Source organism: Pezoporus occidentalis, unplaced genomic scaffold (genome assembly GCF_034315485.1).
Source record: "Pezoporus occidentalis ecotype Australia unplaced genomic scaffold, CSIRO_AGI_Poc_V1 ctg145, whole genome shotgun sequence".
NCBI classification, from domain to species: domain Eukaryota; kingdom Metazoa; phylum Chordata; class Aves; order Psittaciformes; family Psittacidae; genus Pezoporus; species Pezoporus occidentalis.
In genome coordinates, this window is record NW_026913263.1 from 112,012 (window position 1) to 136,311 (window position 24,300).

Here is a 24,300-nt window from a genome sequence, read left to right on the forward strand (position 1 = left end):
GACAGGAGACTGGGGCAGGGACATTTATTGGGGCTGGGGCACTGTGCCCGCAGCAGGCGATGGCCTCACTTGGCCATGTAGTACTGGGTGGGCACGAAGGGCATCTTGGTGACGAGAGCCGGGTGCTGCTTCTTCCGCACCTCGACGGTGAGTGTAGTGCCAGCCCGGCTGTGCACTGCCTCCACGTAGCCCATGGCGATGTTCTTGCCCAGGGAGGGCGAGGGGCAGCCGCTGGTCACAGTGCCTGCGGACATGAGGACAGGGGAGGTGAGCAGGGGCTGGCAGACCCAGCACCCTCCCTTGCCACAGGCGCAGTTTGGGGTTATACCCACACAAGCCCCACTGCCCCACCCACCCACAGGAGTGCCCTCGGGGTCCAGGATGGCCATGTGGGGCCGTATGGGGGGTCCCACTGATGTCAGCCCCACACGCCTGCGTCTTGGCTTCTCTTTCACTTGTGCCATGATGATCTGTGCGCCAGGGAAGTCCATGGCTTTGCGCCGGCGCTTCCCTGTGGGGTAGAGACGGGGGAGGGTCTTTGATGTCTCCTGGTCCCCTTCTGCCCTGTTGGGGACCTGGGGACACCTCACCCCTCTGCTTGCCCCAAGGAGGAAATGGCCATGGCCACAGCCTACCCAAGGTCCACATCAGCCCGGCCTCAGCAGGTGTGGTGGTCTCGTCGATGTCGTTTCCATAGAGGCAGAGCCCGGCCTCCAGGCGCAGGCTGTCCCTGGCTGCCAGCCCTGCCGGCCACACGTCCGGGACACCCAGCAGCTGCTCAGCCAGTTCCACTGCCCGCCCTGCGGGCACTGAGATCTGCAGGGGACATGGCAGGGTCAGTGGGACATGGCTTTCCCCTCCCTTGGTGCCTCGGTACAGGTGCAGCTCCCAAAGTACCTCCACGCCATCCTCGCCAGTGTAGCCGCAGCGCGTGACCCGGCAGCCTGGCACGCCAAAGACTGTTGTGGTGATGCTATTCATGAAGGAGAGCTTGGCTAGGTCATCTGACAGCCCCGCCTGCAGCACCCGTGCCATGGAGGGACCTGGGGAGGCAGGTGTCTAGGAGATGGCAGTGTCCAGGGAAGGGTGGGATGGGAAAAGGGCACTGACATCCACTGGGCAAGGGCCCAGAGGAGGGCAGGCCCTTGTGGGCCCTGCTACCTTGCAGAGCCAGCAGAGCGTTGTCCAACACCTCCACATGGATGTCACCGCCGGTGGCCTGCAACTCTGCTGCTCTGCCCTGCCAGGGTGACAGTGCAATGCTGCCCTGGGGGCCAACCCCATGTGTGGCCATAGCCGCCTCTGTGCATGCAGCCACAGATCTCCCCAGGAGGTGGGAGGACTCATTCCCACGGCGCTTCCCCCCTCCCATGGGGTTCAGGCAGCCATGTACCCTCATGATGGCCAAGTCCTTGTCAGCGCAGCCGGCGTTGGACACCACGTAGAGGTGATCTTCCAGTGTGTTGGTGACAATGAGGTCATCCATGATGCCGCCTCTCTCGTTGGTGAACAGCGTTAGGGTGCCCTGTGGGACATGGCCCTCAGGAGCGCGGGCAGGCTGCTCATGTCCTCCTGTGTCCCTCTTGGACATGCCCAGGGCCCTCTGGCCCTGCCAGACACCTTGTACCCCCATACCTGTCCTGGCTTCAGCTCAGCGATGTCCCCCACCACCAGGCTCTCCATGAACCTGATGCGGTCCTGGCCGTACACACGAGTCTGGAATAGGCCGGGAGGGGCGTGAGGCCGTGTGGGTGACCCCCGCAGTACACACACACACACACACACACACACACACACACACCCGGGTACCTGCAGCATGTGGGAGACATCGAAGAGGGAGCAGCGGCGGCGGGTGTGCAGGTGGGACTGGAGATGGCCTTGTTCGTAGTGCAGCGGCAGGCTCCAGCCCGCGAACGGCACCATCCGCCCGCCGCGGGACCGGTGCAGCGCGTCCAGCGGCGTCCGCTTAAGACTCTGCCCCGCCGCCGCCGCCTCTGCCCCCCCGGGGCGCTGCTCCCCGGCCCCGCGGCGAGGCGCGGAGCCCTGCGGGGGGCGGCGGGACAGCGCGGCGCGGCAGCCCGCCCGCAGCATCCTCCCTCCCCGGCACAGCCCGGTACGGCCCCGGGGCGCCTGGGACATGGAGTCCGGCCGGCCCCCGACCCGCCCCCGACCCGCCCCCCGGCGCCGGCCTGGGGGTATGCTGGGGCACGGCCACCCGCCCTACAGACAGGCACGCACAGGCAGGACCAACGTAGCAGCTTTTAGTGGTGGTGGAAGCACCCCCGCCCGCATCTCCTCGGTCCCCCTTGTCCGCGGGAGCCTTTTGTCGCGCAGGCAGGGCCAGGGGCTGCTGCCTGGGGCAGACGCAGGGTGCGGGGACCGGCAGAGCGACGGGAGCTGGAGGGCACCGGCCTGGGAGAGGCTCTCAGGGGCCTCTGGGGCGGCAGCGCTGCTCACCGCGGGCAGACAGCACAGGAGGAGCTGGGGAAGGGCACGGGGAGGGCCCAGAACTCCCCCCCCCCCCCCCCCAGCGCCACAGGGACAAAGGCCGATGTGGGAGCACTGGAGTCCGCTTGGGCACGGGGCAGGCAGCTCCCTCCGGCCAGCACCGCCAGGGCTCACGTGTAGGAAAGCAGATTGACATCATAGCAGCCATCCACCTGGGAAAGAGAACAACTGTCAGCCCTGCACTGCACCATCCCTCTACCGGGACACCCCAAACCCCCATCCTGCCGGGAGCAGCCCCTCCAGGAGGCTCCCCCAGCAATGTGGCCAGGCTGAAGCTCTGTGAGCAGGGTGGTGGAACTCACGTCGAAGCGCCCGATGCGGGCAGCTGCCTGGCGAGTGCGGATCACCTCTGTCAGCACCCACATTTGCTGGACCTCTGTTGACACCTTCTCCGGGTCAGGTAGCTCCTGGAAAGAAACAGGCACAGTGCTGCAGAGTGGGAATGGGCCAGGTGGGCTTAGTCACTGCAAGCTTGAGCAGTGGTGTGGCTGGATGGCTGTGCTCCCTGGGAACCAGGCACTATCCAATAGTGCCCATGCTCCCAGCCTGCTGGTGGTTTCTCAATGCAGGGTAAGCAGGGCCCCACTCTAGGAAAATGGGCGGCTGAGGACATGGGTGACCCTGATCCCTGGGTGCCATGGTGCCGACACAGCCCACCTCTGCTGGCAGGCACCCAGGATGACAGAAAGCACAGCGCTGGCTTATGATTAAACACCTAATTGCACAGTCTGGAGTTTCCCAACTGCTTCCCTCTGCAGTGCTCTCTGGGTTTGGTGACAGAAAGCCCGCTGCAGGTTCTGGTTCACCATGGGGGCCAAGTGGGACCCATGGGCTCAGCAGCAGCTCCCCAGGCTGAGGTGAAGCTCTGCACTGCTTCTGCCCTGGCCAGCCCTGCCCGCAGTGCCAAGGTGCTGGTGGGTGCCTCGTGCCAATGCCCCTGGCATCTCCCTGGACCATCTCTTGAGAAGGCGGATGTGATCCAAGCAAGGGACTGGGGTGTCCTCCCCCGCAGACAGTGGGCAGGGATCTATGCTCCCAAGTCCTGCCAGGCCTGGCAGAACCCTTGCCACCGATGCAATGCGAACTCCACAGCACCCAAGTTCAGCAGCAGAACTGCTGTGCTGCTGCTGGGCAGTGTGGCACAGCTCCTGGCCCAGCCTGCTCTTGGCTGATTCTGCAGGTTCTCACAGACCAGCTGCCCCCTGTGCCTTGGTCTGCCCAGATTTTGCTCACTGGAAGCTGCTTCCAGGCAGATGTGCCTCACAAGCTGTAAACGTGCACCATAGCTGTGAGCTCCCTCTGCCCATGGGCTGCTTTGGCTGGGCAATGTATTCTGCAGCATGCACCTTCCTGGTGGGGTCTGGAGCCAATGGGGCAGGGTTGGGGCTAGCAGCCCCACCAGGGATGCTAAGGTCCATGGCCAGCACCCCACACAGGTCTCTCTTCCCCTCAGTACCTCAGCAAGGTCACTCACCCCAGGCAGGCTGGCTGGCTGCTCCGGAGGGGTCAGCTGGGAGAGCCAGGAGGGGAAATCCGTCTGGGGGCTCTGAAACACATCCAGAGGGTCACATAAGGGTGTCCCCAATACCATCTCCATCTCTCACACCATGCAGCACGCTATGTGGTTCAAAGCCCCGGCATATTTATATTGCTAGGGATGTAAGTGACACTTTACCATCATTAAAGGAAATTTTGTGTTTTGAGTTGTTGTTTGCCACCCTTGAGTTGTTGCAGTAACCTCCAGCTCTAGCCCTGCTTGTCAAACATCTACCTCAGGAATAGGCAGGGCTGGGGCTGGCTGGAGCCATCCCTCCCTTTGGCCCCCAGGAGCTCCAGCAAAGGATAAGGACTTGGACCCACATCCTTGTGTCCACACGAGGGAGCCTGAAGCCCCCATAGCTGCAGGGAACAACACTTGAGAAGTGGCCTTGCATGGACTTGGGGAGAGCAGCTCCCACCCGCTCACCTTCTGTCCAGGGGGGAAAATCTGCAGCTCCTCAATGGTGAACTGGAGCCAGACTGGGGAGGGCTGCCGCAGAATGAACCGTACTGCTGTCACCTGGTCCATGTCACACAGCATCTGCTGGGGCAAGGATGGGGACAGCAGTCACCAACAGGGGCTGGCCAGGCCACGCTGCGCAGGGACAGCTTTTGGGATTGTAAGGGACCTTAAAGCTCATTCAGTTCCAACCCCCTGCCATGGGCAGGGACACCTCCCACTAGACCAGGTTGCTCCGAGCCCTGGCCAACCTGACCTTCACGGACACTTCACTCTAGACTTCCTCCAAAAAACCCCAACCCACCCTGAACGGAAGGAGCCCGAGGGAAGTGTCACCTCGTGGTGGCTGTCTGGGCTGAGCGTGGCAGGGGCACGACCAGCACCAGGACCCTCGCTGCTGGGGGTGTACACGGTGGGACATCAGCACAGGGCCTTAGGGACTGGGAGCTGTCCTTGGGGGGTGGGCAAAGAGGGGTGAGCCCCAGAGCACGGGTGATGCCACGGCCACCGTGCAGCCGTGCCGACCTGGTTGCGGTGGAGGGAGAAGTAGTCCTGCGCGCCCTGCTCGGTGTGCGGGCAGGGCATGAGGCACATGTCCCGCAGGCAGGTCACCCAGCGCCGGGAGCCGCCGGGGCCGGGCCGCTGCACCCGCACGCTCAGGAACGCCGTGTAGAAGTTCTTGAAGACGATCTCCTGTACCTGCGGTGGAACCGGCGGCTCAGATCCCGCCCCGGCACCTCCAAAACCGGCAGCGGCACCCCCCACACCAGCACCCCTCTTAGCAGAGCCGGTATCCCCCACACCAGCAACCCCCTTACCGACCCCAGCGCCTCCTCCCCATATCGGCACTGGCAACTCCACCCCACACCAGCACAACGCCCCCCAATACCAGCACAAACGCCCCCCCCCAGTACTGGAGCCTTCACTCCCCATACCGGAACCGGTAACACACCCCCCCAAAAAAGGCACCGCCCGTGCCCTCCCATACCGGCACCAGCATCCCCCTCCCCCGCTACTGGGACGGGCACGGGCACCTGGCCACCCACCCCTAGCATCCCGCCCAACACCGGTACGAGCGTTGTCCCTGGCAATACCGGGCACCGCCACCGGCATCCCCTCCCCGCACCGGGACCACTCCCCCCAGCACCCCTCTGTCCCCTCCACAGCGGTACCGTCCCGGCCCAGGCCGCACTCACATCGGCGGCGGCGCCGCGGGGGAAGCGCAGGTCGATGACAGCGACCCCGGGCCGGGCGGGCTCGGTGCCCCCGCTCAGCTGTAGCGCGGCGGCGGGGCGGGGTGCGCAGGGCAGCGGGGAGCGGCCCGGCCCCACCGGCGGCCCCGGCCCCGCCGCTCCCGACATGGCGGCGCCGCGCGGCCGCCCTTCCTGGGCGGGACCGGCACCGGGGCGATGCCGACCGGAAGCGGGGACCCCACTCCCGCCAGCAGGGGGCGCCGCTCGCCCGGTGCTGGTGCGGGGAGAGCGCGCACGCGTTACCGGCGGGCCGGGCCCGTTCACCGCGCGCAGACCCCCCCCGCCCGTGCGTGCCGCCGAGGTGAACTGTGCTCCCGGCAAAACCGACCCGAAAGGGCGCCCCGGGAAAACGAGCGCGGATCCCAGCGTAGTCGGCGCCAAGGAGAAGGAGAGGGAAGGGAGGGAGGCGGCGGCCGCGGGGGGCCGAGCTCGTACAAACGGCGGGCAGCGCTACACCGGGTTTAACTCTTTTAATAAACTTCTGGAGGCTGTATCAAAACTCTTGTAAAAAATCAGGTTTGAGACTTCGCTGATGGTTTTACTATGAACTGACCCTCTCCTGCTTTTTTTTCTCCCCCCCTTTTTTTCCCTTCTCTTCCCCCCCTGCCCCTTTAACCTTTTATCTTTTCCAACAGCATCCCGGCACTGAGCAGCCGGGAGGAAGTGCACAACCCGCAGCCAGGGGCTGGGGAGGCTGCTCCAGCACCGCTCCCAAAAGCGGAGGCAAAGAGACAGCACCAGCCTCAGAGAACCCCCCCCATCATCATCACTCAAACCCCTCTCGGGGTGTGCGGTTTGCTCAATAAAAGGCCACCCCAACCCCAGTACTCGAGGGGAAGAGGAGACGCTGTTGCATCATGAGGGTCCCACTCACCCTCTGGGCACAGTGCTGAACCCAGAGGTAGTACCCGCAGCCACTCTGACTCAAGTGATGACTACTGCATGATGTGAGAGAAAATAGCATTTCTTTCATTAAAAAACAAAAGAATCAACCCCCAAATCTAGAAGCTGATCCCCACCTCTGAGGAGGAGGAGGCTGGCTGCCCTCCAGGGTCTCTCCTTAACCAGCCCCCTATCACCCTGGAGCTCACCTGCGGCACAGCACTGCCCTCCCCTTTCCCAAACCTACACATCCCGGTTTAGGGGAACAGCAGATTAAATGTAAAAACTTAAAACCATCGGCTTCAGAAAGTCCCTTGAATTTAATTATTTTGTTTTAGGCTACCTTTCATGTTACGTCCTGTAGCTAGACACACGTGAATAGAAAAAACAGTACAGTTAGTGTTAAAGGCAAACAGCGGAGACCCAGAGTGCTACCCCAGTGCTGCCTGCTCCTCCCGTCCCGACCCATCCCATCCCCTCCCTGCCCGCCGCCCGGCCCTGGCCCGAAGCCCAGCCGCCAGGAAGGCGTGTTTGAGCCGAGATTTTTTTGTTTCTCTATGAATAAAATAAAACCAAAGCTTGTTAGGCAAAAATAAAACAAGTGTCCCCCCGAGTCCCACAAGTGCGGCGGGCACAGCCAGGGAGCGTCTGCTGGGGTTCTGTGTTCCCGGCTGGCGAGGGGGCTGACGGCCCACAGACAGCACTGGTGTGGAGCTGGAGTGGAGGCCCCTTCTCCCCCCCCAAGATCCTCCTGTTCGTTAAGGGGGCACGTAGGGTGGCGGGGACCTGTATGGGGTCATGTTCTTCGGACGGGAGCCTTTGCCTTCCATGGGTGCAGTGAAGGGTGGGGGGGGCTGGTAGGGCGGTGCATTGGGGTCCTCATCCCGCAGCGGTGTGTACTCCCCGATGGTGTCCTGGTTAAGCGGCGTGGTCTCTGGCATGCTCTGGTTGGGGTACTCTGGGGGGGGCAGTGGGGCTTTCTCCTCCTGGAGGATGAGGGGCATGCTGGAGGATGGCGGGGGCTTTGAGTCATCCAGCTCATCAGCAAAGATGATGGGCACGCCTTTCTTTATGAAGGTGGCCTGGTCTTCGATGGTCAGCTTTCCTTTTCTCTTCTTGCGGTAGCAGATCATAGCAATGATACCGGCCACGAGGAGGATGGCGGCCACCACCACGGCGGGGATGACGGTGTGCAGGTACACATCGTCCTCGCTGCTCTTCTCGGGGTCTTTGCCTGCTGCCACCGTTGGCGTCGCCTCCGAGATCACCCTTCCATCCTTTGTCACGGGGATGAACTGGATGTGCCTGCAGCTGCCAGAGCCCACCACCGACACATTCAGAGGCTTGAACTCAGGCTGCAGGACGTTGGAGAACCCCGGGCTCGGCCTGCCAGAGTCATCCGCAATTTTTTTGCTCAAAGTCCGGATCTGCTCTCGGGGGCAGGGCTCTAGGGGCAGCGTGTTGTTCGTCCACTCCACTACGATGGAGCCTTTGGCAATATCCTGCACTGTGATGGTGCTGCTGTTCCTGTCACCGAATGCCAGAGCCAGCTTCTTTACCAGCATGATCTTCTTATTGATGTCATTTACCACAGCATTGTGGTCCCCTTCCAGCCTGGCCTTGAACTTCACCGGTGACTTGTCCCCATGCGGGCGTTTGTGGACATGGATTTCAAAAGCATCCACCGCAAAAAGCCCACCTTTGTCAGTTGCATACATGAAGTACTCGTGCTTCCCGATGTGGCTGTGGTCGGGCATGCCGTACATGAGCTGGCTGGTGCTGTTGAACTGCACCCACGAGTTCTCCTCTATCATCTGCTGCTCCTTCAGCTTCAAGGTCAGCTGCAGTTTATCAGTGGTGGTATCCTCCTTGTCATAGAAGGTATCCGATGGTATTTTAACCTCGAAGTAAGTACCTTCCCAAGCATCGACTCTGTCAATGTGGTTTGTCAGCTTGGGTGGCTCATTTGGCTCCCAGGGCCGGGGGATCCCGCTAGCTGTGGTGCGTACGCGGGTTGGTGGCGAGGCTGTTGTCAGCTTGGAGATGGGGGATCTGGTGGTGCTGGGGGGCTTTGTTGGACGGGGTGTTTTGGGTCTCCGAGTAGGCCTTCGTGTCATCGTTGTGGAGGAATCTGTGGTGGATGGCGTGGCTGGCTTCAGAGTGGAGACTCTTGGTTTCTTGGTGGTGGTTGTGGGTGGTGTGATCACTGCCGTGGGCTCTACGTACCCTGGCATCGTGGGGCGAATTGGCACAGTGGCCGTGCCAGTGCCTTCTGCTACCCTGGTTGGCTGGATGGGTCCCAGAGTGGGTGTCTGGACGATGGGGCCTCTCGTTCTGATGGTGACTGTAGGCTTCCTCGGCAGCGGTATGGGCTCCCGGACCGGGGGTGCCGTTGTCTCTGTTGGAGGTGCAATGGCGGGTGACGTTGGGGTGGGGACAATCCTGGTCGGTGGCTCTTGTGCGGCAGTAGTGGGTGGCCCGATGGCAGTCAGAGGCGTAGGGGTGGCATTGATCTGCCGCCGCATCCTCTTTGGGAGGTGAGGCTTTTTGTTAGCAATGTGCCAGCCAACAACAGGGTAGCCCAGGCGGGCAGACATGGTTCCTTCCTTAGCTGGAGCCTCCACCTTGCTGATGTTGGGGACACTGTTTTGGCTCAGAGAACATCCCAGTTTCCATGAAAGTAAGGCCCCGTTTTCCACCACCTTCTTTGCATTTCCTGGTCCAGCCATGAAAGCCGACATGTCAAAAAGTCTGTTATTTACAACAGGAACCAACTTCATGTTGTGAAGTTCTACCTCCGAGAAGCTTCTCATTCTGCTTAAGAGTTCAATCCTCTGCTTTGGTGTCATTTTTGTTAGGTCGGCATCCAAAATGACAGTTAGGATGGTGACTGGCTCTTCCGAGCCACACACAAATGGTGCCGCATCACTCGTGTCTTGGATGGCCGCTCGCACTGACTGAGGCTCGTTGTGGTCTTCTTGGTGGACCTCAACAGAGAAGACGTTTGCAGTCTGTGGCACATAGCTCCCATTGGGGAAGGGCTGCAGCGTGGTCACCGAGATGTAATGGACGCCCTTGTCTGTGTCAAGGGGCAGCCCTTCCAGGGAGCTGCTCTCCGCGTTCCAGTGTAACCAGGAAGGCAAGGAGTCCTTCCCAGCTTCAGAGATCTACCAAAGGAAGAAAAGAAGAAGGTGCTCTTAGAAGTACAGCATTAGCACAGGTTTTAGCAGTAATGACACTTAATTTGAAGGATTAAAGAAAAAAACCTGAAGCATAAGGAGGGAAGAACATCCTGGCTACAGAGAAACAGCCTGTGTCTTCTCCTCTCTATGGTGGCAAGGACGAGCTCTGTAGGGCACTGGTCCCAAAGGGCTTCAGGAGCCACAGGAGGTCATGAAGCCCTGTAAAGGTCCCTCACCTGCAGGCACCAGCTCTCTAGCACTTGCTGTGCAACTACGAAGCACAAGTGGTTCATTTTCTTTGAGGGCAGAAGGGGAGTTTAAGTCATGGGGACAGCTACAAAGCTGAGGATGAAGTTACACCACGCAACAGAGATGATCCAACAACTGCCCTCTTCCCACCCCCTCCTCTCCCATCCCTGCTTTCTCACTCCTTTCCTCTCCTGATCATGCCCTGCAAGCCCATCGCTCCAGTGGCCTGACATGCGGCCAGCACAGCACTGCCACAGCAGTGTGTGCAGCCAGGGTCTCAGCACTGGGGCATTGCTGGACATCGCACACGGCGGCACACCAACCAGGGCTCAGGTTAGCTTAAGATGAGAAAGATTTCACTTTCATACAGTACCTTGCTTCTGCAGACTACAAACAAGTGGCTTTGGCCAGACCACAGGCACCTCAGGACTCCAACACACTATTTAACTACCTCTTTTAGGTCAACAGCAACACCTTTTCTTTTACATGACTTGTGGTGCAGACTGATAAAGCACAGTCCTCCCCTTCAAACTGCCCAGCCCCAAAGCAGGGCCAAACCATGCAGCGATGGGGTGTCCCTACAGTCTAGAGGAGCAAGCTTGTGGTAACCTCACTGGCTGCCTCCTCTTCCCAGTCCTTCTTCATCCATTTGTACCTTTCTCAGCCCACCCTCCTCTTTCAACTTCAGGTCTCCTTCCCAGCCAGCCCATGCCCAGACCCTGCAGGTCTCCTTTTGCTCATGTGGAAAATACCCAGGTTCTCTCCAAAATGCCACCAGCCCAGCTGACACCCTGTCAAGGTGCTCTCTGCCCCGTGCAGGGGAAAGCCACATGTGTCACAACCTGCGGGACTCCTGCCTCCTGCCCTGGGCTGTAGTTGAGGGTGGATGCAAACACATACACCCCCCCCCGCCAACTCCAGCTGACATCCATCCATCTGCTCTACAGCCACTCACAGATCACAAGGCACTGTAGAGCCACCAAGGCTGCACAGTGGAATGGGTGACAGCGCCAGCTTGGCCAGCTGTGACATTTCCTGGGGCTATAGGTACAGCAGGACAAGTAACTTGAGCTTTGCCCAAATGAGTGCCCAGGCTGGGCTTCACCACCAGGTATCTCCCCAGAGGAAACAGGGCGTTTTGGGGCTCACAGGGACACATTTAGCAGCTTGGTTGAGGCTCTGGGCTTGCCTCAGTCCAACGCAGGGGGCTCTGGTTACTCTGCAATTCTGTAACACTCATGCATATTTCATAGTTTATCCAAACACAAAGCTGGGCCAGGAGTTTCACAAGGAACACTGCCTTGCAGGAGTGCCCCTGTGCCCAGCAGTGGGTGCAGAGATGGGGCTGGACTCCCCAGACCTGCCAGCCACAGGTCCTGCTTGGGAAAGCCCCTGGGATGGCATCCAGAGCGATGCCCAGTGCTGCAGGGCTGGGCAGACCATGAATCCTGGGCACATCTCCCCCATGCCCGGTGCAGGCAGCACACTGAAGGGAGGGCAGTGGGGCTCACAGAGCACCCCTGCTGAGGGTTTCAGCACACTGAAGGGCCTGGATGTGTGGCTTTGCAAGAGTAACATAGGACCCAAAAGCATTTTGGTAAGAGAAGCATAAAAAAGCTTTTGTGCAAGAGCCGCAGCGGGTTTCGGCCATGATCACACAGGCACCACCCGCATTCCTTGCCTCTGCAGAGGATCAGCCCCGTGTTCAGCCAGCCTGGACAAGCTGCAGAGCACATCATGAGACACATGCTGGGTACAGTTTATAGAGCAGAGTTTAAAGCTATTAGCACAGTTTTGGGTTAACTCCTCAGCAGCAACATCTGAGAGCAGGAAACTCAGATTCTTGCTTACATCAGCTGGAAGAAACCACCCCATGGGACCTATACCCCTATACCCCAGTGCAGCCCACCTGAATCAAGGTCCTGAGATGTGAAAGTGCTTCCACTCAGCCTTGTTGTTCACCTCTGCTCCTGGCAGCCAACAGCAGGTTTTGGCAGGGCTGCTGCTGCATGCCCACAGCCCACCACAGCAATGACAGGAGCTGCTTTTATCCCAGCCCTTCACCTGAGACCGACACATGGAGCCAGGCCTCCTCCAACAAAGGACCAAATTGTCCTTCCTTGGCATCTCTTCTGCCAAGGAGAACAAAGGCAGGGGCTGCTCCTGCCCAGCCAGAAGGGCTGAGCTGCACTTGTGTTCCTTTGAAAAAGGGTAATTCCATCACACCCTTTAAAAACTGAGCTGCCAGGACAGTGCCCAGTGGAACCCAGCACTTACAGCAGCAGGATCTGGATGGTGCCACTCCTTATCCCCTCAGCCAAAATTAGCCACTAACCTGCCATATGGGGAGGAGGAAGGGCAGGGCTGGGCGCACAACAGGAACAGAACTTTAAGAAGCCAGGACAAAGGCCCAGCATTACGGAGACTCACACAGTCAAGAAGGATAAAAATGTTAATAGCGAGTGGTTAAATGCACGCTGAATGTGTAATTTCAGTCTACATTTGGAACAAATCTTTCCTTTCCATGCACTCCGCAAAAGCCCTTAATTACGGGATCACACACTCCACAGCCATCCTCCAGAGCTTTCCTGGGAGTTGGGATTTGCTGCTGCTCTGTCCTCCCCGGGCACAGCCTGTGACTTGAAGAGAGGCACAGCAAGCATTACCATACCTAATCCCACGTCACAGGGTGCATCTCCCTTCAACCATGTGTGCTCCCACGCTTGATAACCAAACTCACTTAGGAAAGGTGGCCGACCCCTGTGCAAAATGGACAGTGAGAGTGGCACTAGCCACCCTGAGTATTTCTGCTTGGAAACCCATTTTTAACCTACAGCTTACACATGAGCTCATGCTCTTAAGGGCCCATGCTAGAAAATGAAACTGCAGCTAGACAGATTCACACTGAAAAAAAAACTAGGCTCTCCTGAAAAACAAAAACAGGCCAGGCAATCATCACCTACTGGGACAACTTGTTCTAGCAGGGATGCAACGGTTGCAAAACATTTCTAAACCCACTTAAACTTGATTTAAAAAGAGCTGAGCTAGTTCAGCTGCATTCAACCTGTGAGGAGATGTGGACTGTTTCTAAGGGTTCTGCAAGAGGTGATTTTAACAAGTTCACGTGTATTACGCTGATGAAATCCATGACGATGCCTGTGCCTGGGAAACCTTTGGGAAGGCAACAAGTTTGATACCATGGCTCTGCTTTAAACAGAACTGCTGCCCTGGCAGCAGAATCCATCTGTGCTCACATGAAAAGGAAGAGACCAGCAAGATTAGGGTAGATAATTAAAGCGATTATCAGGCTGAATAAAAATACTTGTTCCTAAACGAAGGCTAACCAGAGGAGCCGTTGGTGTGGGTCTGTCCTGGTAGCAGCTGCTGCTGTGGTCATGATACAGTGAACTGTGGACTCTGTTCTACCAATGTTTCCTTCAAATACTGCTTCAAAGGGTGTTTGTTAAGGCTACACATAGTTAATGATTTGGGATCTCTAGTTTCCATGTTAAAAGTTTCCCTGTTTTCTATGTATGCAATAAATATGAGCCTTAAGCCCTGCCATTTCCCGCAAGGGCTCTGGTTTCAAAATAACTCTTCCATTGCTCAAGAGGAAAAAGAAAAGGCTGTCTTTGTTTTCCCATTATTTGAGATAATTGGAAATAAATGCTTATAGGTTAAAGATTACACAAACCTGGCAGTGTATGGAAGACCATTAAAAATTACCTGTGTCTGGGATTCGATACCCATACAGTGGCCTTGCTGGTTTTGAAGACCTGGTTCATAAAGTCCTTTCAGATAACAATAACAGGCCACGTCTAGGCCAGCTAAGAGCAGTCAGCTCACGAAAGAAGACAGCTCAGTTTGATTTGGGTTTCTGATATTTAGATCTTAAAAGCCCTACAGCCAACAAGACAAAGATAAGCAAACAAACAGTGAGCAAAACCACTGCCTCCAAGGGAATCCAGGCAAAAATCCACATTCTTGCCTACAGCAGTGCCCTCTAAATCCTCCAGGTATTCAGTCCTCTTCCTCACGATGAATCCTTCACAAAGGAGGCAACAAGTGCTTTGCCAGGAGACAGGTACCATAGGATCCTGCCACAGGTCTCCCTTTGGCACACCACTATGAACACCTCCCAGTCCTGAAGGCATCAGATGGGATCTCCCCAGTTTCTGCTGTCAGGCTTTCCACAGGCGGCAGCAGCAGCCAGGGACTCTGCTCCTTCCTGCACCCTTTCCTATCAGTCCTAAAAAGCCCCGAGTGCTCTTGGGCAGGGGTGAGCGTGAACACTCCTGCAGCTCAGCTCTGCCAGATCTCCCACTGCCCCCTTCCCCTGCTTGTCCCCAGCTGCTGCTGAGACAGACCCATGCCAGGGATTTCAACTGGAGCATAATTACTGATGACAACAGGCTCTCCTTCAGCATTACCCTAACACACATGGCCAGTAATGAAAACCAGCCCTCTCAGCACCTGAACAGAAGGCAGGCTGAACTGTGCTCAAGTTGACTGACCTAACCGGTGTTAAACCAAGTCTGCAGCACTCAGGCTTCTGCAAGCAATTAACCAGCAGGCAGGGAAAAGAAAATGGAAATTCAAATGCAATTCAAATGCAAATATAACTGCAGAGAAAGAGTCAAACCTAAGCTGTTTGCCTAAATCCCAACTTCATCTTAATCCCCTGGCTAATGCAGTAGCACCAGGCAGTTTTGTCAGCAGAAGCAACAGGAGGTCTCAGCCCCAAATCAGATACCCCAGGCAGGCAGATTTGGGACCAAACATCCGTTTCAGATCCCTCCTCCAGTGCTGCTGGAGCTGCGGGCGCTGCAGTGATTTGTGGTGCTGGAACAGCCGACCTGGAGCCAAGAGAAACAATGAGAACACACAGCCTGCAGGTTGGCCACGCTATCCAGACACCACTGCCCCAGGCAAGTCCTGCAGCAGAGGCTGCTGCATCGGGTCAAGGAACACAGTGGCTAGAGGCAGGAGCTGGACAACCATCAGACCACAACAGCCGTGAGCCTTTAGCCCCAAGGAACAGCCCTGACAGGAAAGCTTGTCTGTATGCAACCAGATGATGACGTGAGGAGCCTCTGATCTTACATGCCCTCTTTCCTCAAGTACATCAGAACTGCACGTATAGGACCACTAGGGCATCAGAGTGGTCCTGCCTAGAAACACAAGGTGCAGAAAACACTGGTGAAAGGCGGATGGGCACCTTTTAGAGTGCTTCCAAAGCACTGCTACAGTGTCACTGCACAGTGGTGTGCTATGGGAAAGCTCAGCCTGAAGAAAGGGAAGTTGCATTTACTTGCCACAAGGAGCAGGGAGGAACGGCAGCACATGCACTTCCCAACAGAGGGGACTGCGGTATCTGACAGAGCTTTTGGGTATCCTCAGCAGATGGTGGTGCTCGGAGCCACTGCGAGCTTTGGACAAAAGGCACAGGAACTCGCAGACAAACCCAAGCTGCTCCAGGACATTTCATGCCATGCATCTGCCCCGGAAAGTCTAAAAAGAGCCCAGAGACTTCACTGGCTTCTAGAAGTACGTCAGCCTTGGTGACCCGAGTCTTCGTTACCAGCAGGAGCTCACCACCTCTGTTGAGAGACTGAAAGCTACATGGGAACAGCCGGTAATTGGTGCTTCCTTTGAGCACAGGGTAGGTCAGGGCAGTTAAACTAACCACATGCTTCAGCTGGTCCCTGCGAAAGCCCTGCAAAACCCTTCCTGCACATCTGTGTGCACAGAAATGTTGCCTCAGAAAATTCAAACCTTCCAGCTTCGAAAACTGAGATAAGGGAGGATAAGGCTGCAGAGGCTGGATCACAGGTCCTGGCCCTCAACTTCAAACTCTAGTCCCTGAGGGACCAGGTGGCAAAGCAGCTGCTCTACTTTTACACACTTGTGAAAATCTGAAAGAGATGTTCATCTATCTGCTGCTAATCTGCATTTCCAAGGGCAAGTGAAGCCTCATGCATGGAAAGCAACCCCTTTCCTTTGGGGATGCAAGCCCAGGGCTCTGCCTGCCTGCCCCAAAAGCAGCACTTGGTCTCGATAACTTCTTCACGATCAGTAAAATGGCTCCATGACAAGGCAGGCTGAGCAGCTATGCCCAGCCCATGCCATCCCTGCATACTCCTACCATGACGGCTTCTTTTCCAGATGCGCCTCTGTGTCTGCTATAAGGACACTATTCAGCGTCCCACACTGCCTGGGCAAGGGAACACAACAGCTGTTTCACTGGGAGGTCACTACAAAACATTGAGTGTCCCAAGAAATCCTCCTTTCATGGGTTCATGCAAGCAGCTTGGAAGGATTTGTTTAGCCTTATTGTTGGAGCGGGAAGGCGCAGCCCGCCTGCGCTGGGGCTGGGGTCAGCACGGGCTGCCCACACCCCGCTTTCTCCCTTGTTCAGGGGGCAGGAAAAGCCTTCAACAGCTTAAATCAAAAGTTCAGCCGGGCTCTTCTTTCAGCATGACTTTTTATAAGCAAAGGCCAAGGGGAAGCAAAAATACCACACAGCAGCGATGCCAAGTGCTGGGGGTTTAGTGCTGCCGCCGCACAGCTAACCAGCCCCAGCAATTTATTCCTGCCATCAGCAGATTGCTGGGAAGCTGGCACTCAAGAGCATGGCAAGGAAAGGCGAACCGGATCCCACTATCTCACGGCTGCTCCTTTGTAGGATTCTCCTTACCGCTGCATTCCCCAGTCTCCCTGGATGCTCAGAGCAACAACCTGTGAGAGCAGGACAAAAGAAGGAACTTCCCAGCCTGTCTGAAAGGCTGGTTTATAATTAGACTGAGTCACATTTTCCACTCCTCCGAACTCAGAGCTTGTTACTAAGCGCTGAAAATGCCAAATTCCCTGACTTGGCCTCGCTGCAGGAAAAAGATAAGCGGCCCCCTCGGCCCCCCAGCAGAAATCTTATCAGCTCATCTTATCATCAAGATTGCAGCATGGCAGCCAAGCAGAGCCCTGCCCAAGTCATCCTCTGCCTGGACCTGTTCCAGACACTGCCATTTATCCCTACGCACTCCTCTGTAAATAGTGCCTGTTGCTGCACCTGATTAATCCAAGAAAACTGGGGACCCCAGGGACGAGGTGAAGTCCAAATGCTTTGACATAGAGAGCTTTTTAAGATACCCAACTTATCTTGTCATCCCACAGCCCCTGAGGAGCACTCTGTGTTTGTCTACCTCTTTCATAAAATTCACATTCAGTTCAAACTCTTTGAAATAAGGATCATTGCAAGAGGAAAAGAAAGAAAAAATAAAAATCAGTATTTTGTGGCTTTCCTTCCCAGAAACGGAGTGTGTCTTGGGACTGCAGTCTTGGTGCCAGCATCCAGCCCTTTGCTCTGGGGTCGGAGCAAGGCTGAGGGGTGCAGCACAGCCCTAACAGCAGGTACTACATGTCAGGACTCCTGCAACTCAATCCCTGCAGATCCTGATCATAAAACAAGGTCCCTGAAGCCTGGTAAATGTAAAGCTGTTCAATAAAAGCCACTTCAACAGACAGCAAATAGAGCAATCATTGGAAAATACAGCTGCTTAGAAAGTTTAGTGGTGGACTTGGCAGTGCTGGGTTAATGGCTGGACTTGATCTTTTCCAACATAAATAATGCTAATATTCAATGAAAGCAAGAATCTTTTTGCCCAGATTAATATCCAGTGCTCTGATAAGCCCACAAGCCCATTGCATAGCTGCACTGTGTAAACTGGCTACGTGAGTTAATACAGTCTTTCTAACCACTTTTCCACCAGCTATGTTTGCATAAAACAGCAGCTTCTAGGGGGCCCCACTATGTGTTATATCTGTCTTCCCAACAAAGCCCTGCTGAGACCATGTACTTCAAACCCAAACACCAGGAGCCAAGACTTAGCTGTGCTCACCTGGGAACTCCTCCTTAGCATCACCTAACAAACCCACAGCAGATCTACCCCATGGGATCCATCCATACCCAACACTACCAGGATGAAGGCAGGTCAGCAGCTTTACATTAGCTTCAAGGAAGACACAGCACATCACCTCTTGCTCAGGGATGTGCCTTGGGAAGCACTGTGCACCAGGAGTTTCTTTCCTTCCAGCATACTTTTAGACCCACCTTTAAACAGAAGCCATCAAATTGCTTGTCTTTATGAACCCTGGGCACCTGCACTTAGGATGTTGGATTGTGCAAGGGCTCAAGTATCTTGTGGCTACACTCATATTTATTAGAGGGAACTGGATTTATCGCTGCATCCTAAGGGAGAAGCAGGAATTGCCACAGCAATGCCACTTCGCGACTGTATTTAATACTGAGACCCAAGTGCAGTGCCTGGTGCTTCTGGAAGTGGCATTTGAAGCCCAGATTTATTCCATTCATTGCACACAGCTTAGAGAAACGCCATCACAGTCTCTATAGCCCATGGCTCAGAGTCAGAAAGTCTTTCTCATAGGCTTAGAGACAACGGATGCTTTCTACAGCAGTTTGCACACCACGTCAGATAAGCATCCTGCAGGATGAAGGTAGACACCACATAAATGCCTTCTTTTGTGTGTTTTGTCTTTCATGGATCAAGGCCAGTGTCAGCTTTCCCAGTGTGTGGCAGTGTACATCACTGGTGGGATGAGGGGGGGGCCACGTTTACTGCAAAGCCACCATCCCAAATGCCGACAGAGGTGCTATCAGTGCTAGTGCCACTGTCCTCACCTGGACAGCAACAGGTTAGGTTTTCATACAGATAAAATGGGACAACCTTTGAGACAGGACTAGCAGACCTCCTGGAGACCATGGTCAGCACTGTAAAAATCAACCATCACACATACCTTGCCTAATGTCCACTTCTGGGACCTCAACAACTGGAAGCAGGAACTACAGACACAGCTATTTCAGCTGATGGCAAGATGTCTGAGCAAAGCAAGGCAGCCATGGAAAAGCAAACGACTGTAGGATGTATCAAACAAGGTTATTTATAGAAGAGGAAAGGAAGTTTTGATGGAGGCTCTGGTAAACTTTCATCTGGAGTATTTTGCATAGCTGTGGTCATGCAAACATAAGAAAAATAAACTCAAGCTGGAAGAGGTGCAGAAGACAGCTATAAAGAAGAGGAGAGGAAAACTTATTTTATGAAAAAGGCTGAAGAGGCTGGCTTGCTTTACCCAGTAAAATCAACACAGAGGAATATGTCTGTCCCTTATAAATACAAAAAGGAAGTAAATATTATGAAGGTAGAACTGATTTAAGCTAAAGGGCAGCACATATAAATATTTCCAGCTATCTCTAAATTTAGGCTAGAAGCTGCATTTTTTAATCAGAACAAATTCCGGAGCAGCTTCAAATGGAAGTGGCAGGAACAGGAAATCCACCTGGTCTTTGGCCTGAGCATGATGTTCTTCAACAACAGGACACAGCTGAGAGGTAACAGGTCAGACTCCACACAGCTTTCAGTGGAAATAGGGAAAACAGATTGTCAGGCCAGTGATGACTGATTGTGGTGAGGGTGCCAGCACCAACAGCCATGGTTACCCTGCTCCCAGGATAACTAGGAGCTAGTGGGAACATGCACACCCTTGTACTACCTGTCTGCATGGTGAAGCAGTTGTACCATATGTGGAGATTGGATGGTTTAACCCAGCTCTTATAAAGTGCCAAGGTTTTGGTGTCAGACGCTGCTGTTAACCCTTTTGGGAAGGCACAGCAAAGTCTTCATTTCCATGATACCTTCAGACACCAGGAGAGAAATCCTGCAGTGAGAAGCCTTGCTGTAGCAAGGAAGCTAGAGGACAGCATCTGGACTGAACTGCCATCAAATTCAACAGCTGAAATACCTGCAAGCTGCAGCCAACCTTCAAAGGACACATTGAGTCCTGAGAGAGGACTTATCTGGGAAGACAAGGCACACGGGAAGGGGATTTCTAATGGCAGTAAGTTACAATGGCCACAAAGCTGTGCCAGCAGCTGGCTCTGAGCAACATGGCAATGAGACTCCGAAATTAAGACACAAGGTAGTTTTTAACTTTTCTGTGTGCCTGCCTCCCCGCGCTAGAATAGACTTGGTTTTGTCCTTAACTCTGAGATCTCACCTGTCCTCCAGCAGCACTGCTCCCAGGAGCACATACCTGGTTCACACAGAGCCCTCCCGCGTGTGCAGGAGTGCGTGCCTGCGAGGCACTCCTCCGGATGCCTGGCGTTGTTTCCATCCCACAGCCAAGGCTGCAGAGAAAAGTATTTTGTCTACAGCCAGCTGGAATCTGCTAACAAGCACGGAAAGGATCCGAGAAGCAGCTTCAAGGTGATCTCCACAGCAATACAAACCGAGCCTAGAAACAGTCAGTGGGAACTCTCTGAAAAGGAAGCCACCACACCTTCTTCAGGCTCCAGATGGGAGTTTGGGGACATCAGCTTTAAAAAAAGAATTAATGAAATTATAGCCTATTTCTCTGATACTTAAGGGGACAAAGTGTAGGCAACCACATCATGCTGTGAACTCTGACCTGCTATTTCATCTCAAAGGGCACAGCCCTTATTCTTTCTCTTTAGAATAGAGAATCAATTAGCAAGATCCAGAACTATTAAAGCTTTTACTGCTCCAGCTGAGAAATGCATGGCAGCCTGAGAAAAAGACCAGAGCCATTTGTCCTGAAACTTTCCAGTAAAACAAAAATGCACCCCAGCACCCAGAATTGCCTACGCAGTTCTTGCTAGCCAGGAATCAAATCCCCATAACAAAGGTCAGCTGTGCTCAGCAGCCAACAGGCATCCCCTGCAAGGAAAAGACCTTCCAGATACACCATCTAAGGATGCTTACAGTGCCCCAGAGCCTGCTGCTCCTTTAAAATCAATTTCAAGGTGAACAGATGCAACACACACGTGGTCAAGCCCACGGACAAGCATGAAAATCACTCCCAGTGTTTGCTGAACTATGCACATCCAGCAACTGTTGGGTCCTGCTCCAACCCAGTCCATTTGAGGCTCTTCAGGCATCTGCTGGTGTTGGCAAACACGCCTCAACACCAAAGTGGCAGAGGGATGGTTTGAAGCAATAAGGTGGGGTGGAAATCATCTATCAGGATTTTCCTGCAGCTAGTGGAGTTAAAGATGACTTTTGTGCCAGAAAAGGAGACAAGAGGAAGCTGTGGTGTTACACAAACACTGAACATTATTCTGGCCATCAAAGTAGCTATTAGACAATACCAGGACAAGCCACTCTGATGCAAAATACCAACCCAGAGTTACCATTTCTGTAACACAAGATCCTGGGTAACGGCACCTGCCTGTAGCACTGAACTCTTGCAGCCCAGTGCTATAGTGGTGCCCCATGCTCAGAGCACAGGCGGTGTGAGAGCAGGGCAGGCACCGCTGCCCCCCGTCCGCGCCTCCTTGGCTGCAGTCAATAAATGTCATGGTCTTTGCTGTAGAACTGGCCCATTCCCTGCTCCAACCCCACGAGCCAGGGGCTCACCCACCACGTTCCTCCTCCCCATCTGCCTGTCTGCCAACAGCAGATGCATTCCTCAGATTTATCTGCCTACCACTGGCACATCGCGGCCCCGGCTCCCTTGCTGGAGCCAGCGGGATCACGTAGCTGGATTGAGAACTGCGTGACAGGACGCAGAGCTAAAACAAACCTGCCTTCAAGGAGAAGCTGAGATTTCAGGCTCTCTCCTGACTTGCTCTTCATCTCCCTCTGATCTTCTCAGACACACCAGAAGGCTGCCTTTTTAGAATGCTTTCTAAAAACGGATTTTTAAAACTGTTTTTCAGTTTTGCTCTTTGGAAAAAAATAAAAAAAATATCCCAAGATTGAAATGTAATTCTTTTTTTGTTTTTTAAACCCAGAATTTTCTGAACACCACATGATCCAAGCAAGCAGATGCTGAGAAGTTGTCTTCTCAGCACCTTCCCAAGAAAGGACTGAAGATAAGCAATGTGTTCAGCAGTGCCTACCCTCCTCTGGGCTATTCCAACACTTTCTTGCCCTTAGGACTGATTCCCAAACTCAGTTTTTAAGTGTCTGCAGTGCCAGCAGTACAAGGGTATGTCAGATAAAGAGAACAGCTCCTATTTTTCCCAAGAGGACTTAGGGACGAGGTCAGGAGAGACTGTGTCAAAGGCAGCCCAGAGCCCCGCTGGCAGAACAAGGTCTATTTGTCTACCAGTGTTTTGTTACCACAGCAAAGCAAACTCCCTGGGCCTCGGAGCTGCAGTCCCAGGAACTGTGGGGCTCCCTAGATCCTGAGGCAACATCTCCTTATGAATGTGCCCATCGTTCCAGGGGCAGAGCTGTCTCACAGTTTAAATACAGCCAACAAACTGATCAGTCATCCCTGAGAAATCTCCTCTCCTCATTATAGAGGAAAGGAACTTTGCAGTGAGGTGAAGAGTTTAAATCCTTCTCCCATAGTCCTACAAAACCTTAAGGCTGCTTCACAGCAACCCTCATGACCCAGTGGGGTGATCAGCTCAGCTCCTGCAAGAATGTAACTGAAAACAAGCCTCATGGAATGGGATTTCTCACCTGGACAATTTCTCCATTGGAAGCAATTAAATCTGTGGGAATGGAGACTCTGAAGAAGCGTCCCACCACGGCAGAGCTGTCTGGTATGCCCACCACAGCCGGCACAACCTCCCGGAGGTCCGAGAGCACGGAGTGCATGGAGGCCTCCAGCTGGTTTTCCCAGTCCCGAACCACTTCTGCCGGCTCGCTGGGCCAGTGGCAGTGAGCAGAGGCCGCCAGCAGCAGCACAGGGAGCCAAGTCCTCCCCAGGAAAGGGGGCTGCACGAGGCATCCAACAGTCATTCTTCCCGGCGGCCTTGGCACTGCTCCAGCCGGAAAGGAGACCACAGGGATCTGCAGGCACCGCAGCGCAGGCAGGGACCCACTGGCTCTTCACAGAAGCCTCATCCTAGGAGTCCCGGGAACCTGGTTAAACATAGAAAACCCAGTCAGCACATTCGTGACAATAACCACAGACAGACCTCCTTGCAAGGGATACCTGCTGCGCTACCCCCTTCTATTCAGCTTTTTGATTTAAATGGAGAGTTTTTACAACTGTTAAAGGGAGCAAATGCTTCTCAACTCCTCTTCTGACCTACAGCACCTCTAAAGAAACAAGAGCCTCCTGCTTTTCATGTGCACAACCATGTTTCTCCTGCTCTGGAGCCACAGCATCCTGAGATATCCGCAGGTAAGGAGATGGGGCAGATAAAACTGAAGCCAAGACAGTGGTAATAGGTCAGAGGTAATAGGTGACCTTTAAAGGCAAGCTGGAATCAGGCCGGGGCATCAGTAACTGCCAGTTACATGCTAGCAACCGCCCATGAAGGTCCCAGGAAACCTCTGGTACTCCAAAGCTGCCATCTTGACAGCTTGATGCACAACAGACACTTCTGCTTCTCTGACCCACAAGCCCGGCTTTCAAGCCAGGTCTCCTCTCAGTTCCAGCTTTTGGTATTAGTGTGTTTAGATTTGATCTGGGGGCCAGCAATACAGACCCCAAAGTCAGACCAGAGGAAGCCATGCACACAGTGTCCCACACTGCTACCTGCCATCCGGCTCCCTCCTGCTTGCACAGCTCACCCAAGAAACATCTCCAGCTCTCCCTTGCTATTCTTCTTTCACTTCCCCAGTTGCTTCTCCCTCCAGACTGGGTCCAGCTGCAGTATGAGGGAGTCATGGATCTGCACACACCCCAGGTTCCTCTGCAAAGCCTGTCTGCAGGACAGGCTGCACGACAGATGCATGGACCAAGAGGGTGCCGTTCAGCCCCGCAGAGCACACAGGACTGGGCTCCTGGGGCCAGGCACTCTTGTGTCTTGAACCAACTCCTTTATTTCCAGACTGAGAGAGCCTGATTCCTAATTCCCAGGGCAAACCCAGCCCAACTTCTAAACACTGGCTCCCAGCCCTCTGGGCACAGCTCTGATTTATTTTAGCCTCCTCCTGCTGCATCGTGTGATGCACATCAGGCTGTCCCAAGAGACCCTGGAGACAGACCGGGTGGGAAGGGAAATCCTATTACTGCTTCTTGCCCTCGCAGACCTCCCAGGGCAGCACAACAGCAAGACCAGCCAACTCACTGTGCTGTGCCCTTTACTGCCCACCATAGGCTTGCAGAAGTAGGCAGAGAGCCTGTCCACACAGGCAACCAAGGCCAAGGTTACCACAGGAATAACAGGAGAGGTAAAATTTGATTGTTCACCCTAAAACCTACACCCTAGAGAAGCTGAGAGGTAGCATGT

At 54.7% G+C, this 24,300-nt stretch overlaps 3 protein-coding genes across 8 annotated transcripts in view; all 3 read right to left on the minus strand.

Annotated features, from left to right (window-relative positions):
* Window positions 1-7: 7 nt before the first annotated feature.
* Window positions 8-2,160, minus strand: AMT (aminomethyltransferase). The gene is made up of 8 exons (XM_062610135.1): window positions 1,810-2,160; window positions 1,636-1,716; window positions 1,394-1,525; window positions 1,162-1,240; window positions 898-1,043; window positions 636-816; window positions 356-511; window positions 8-244 (listed from the first exon to the last, which is right to left on the minus strand). Exons 1-8 carry the CDS (start codon window positions 2,137-2,139, stop codon window positions 66-68), a joined length of 1,284 nt encoding a protein of 427 aa, XP_062466119.1. The 5' UTR covers window positions 2,140-2,160; the 3' UTR covers window positions 8-65.
* Window positions 2,161-2,247: 87 nt separating this feature from the next.
* NICN1 (nicolin 1, tubulin polyglutamylase complex subunit) lies at window positions 2,248-5,899 on the minus strand. 2 transcript variants are annotated; one of them, XM_062610139.1, is made up of 6 exons: window positions 5,704-5,899; window positions 5,033-5,206; window positions 4,475-4,588; window positions 3,983-4,054; window positions 2,811-2,915; window positions 2,248-2,660 (listed from the first exon to the last, which is right to left on the minus strand). In XM_062610139.1, exons 1-6 carry the CDS (start codon window positions 5,866-5,868, stop codon window positions 2,619-2,621), a joined length of 672 nt encoding a protein of 223 aa, XP_062466123.1. In that variant the 5' UTR covers window positions 5,869-5,899; the 3' UTR covers window positions 2,248-2,618. The 2 variants fall into 2 exon arrangements, with proteins under 2 accessions (XP_062466123.1, XP_062466122.1); XM_062610138.1 differs by having other exon boundaries at window positions 4,475-4,591.
* A 1,044-nt stretch (window positions 5,900-6,943) lies between these two features.
* DAG1 (dystroglycan 1) overlaps window positions 6,944-24,300 on the minus strand; it is a 52,570-nt gene continuing 35,213 nt past the window's right edge. For all 5 annotated transcript variants that reach the window (XM_062610146.1, XM_062610143.1, XM_062610144.1 and 2 more), the window contains 2 exons: window positions 22,577-22,981; window positions 6,944-9,809 (listed from right to left, as the gene is read on the minus strand). In XM_062610146.1, the coding sequence (XP_062466130.1) occupies window positions 7,401-9,809; window positions 22,577-22,858 (2,691 nt within the window). In that variant the 5' untranslated portion in view covers window positions 22,859-22,981 and the 3' untranslated portion in view covers window positions 6,944-7,400. The remainder of the gene's footprint in view (window positions 9,810-22,576; window positions 22,982-24,300) is intronic.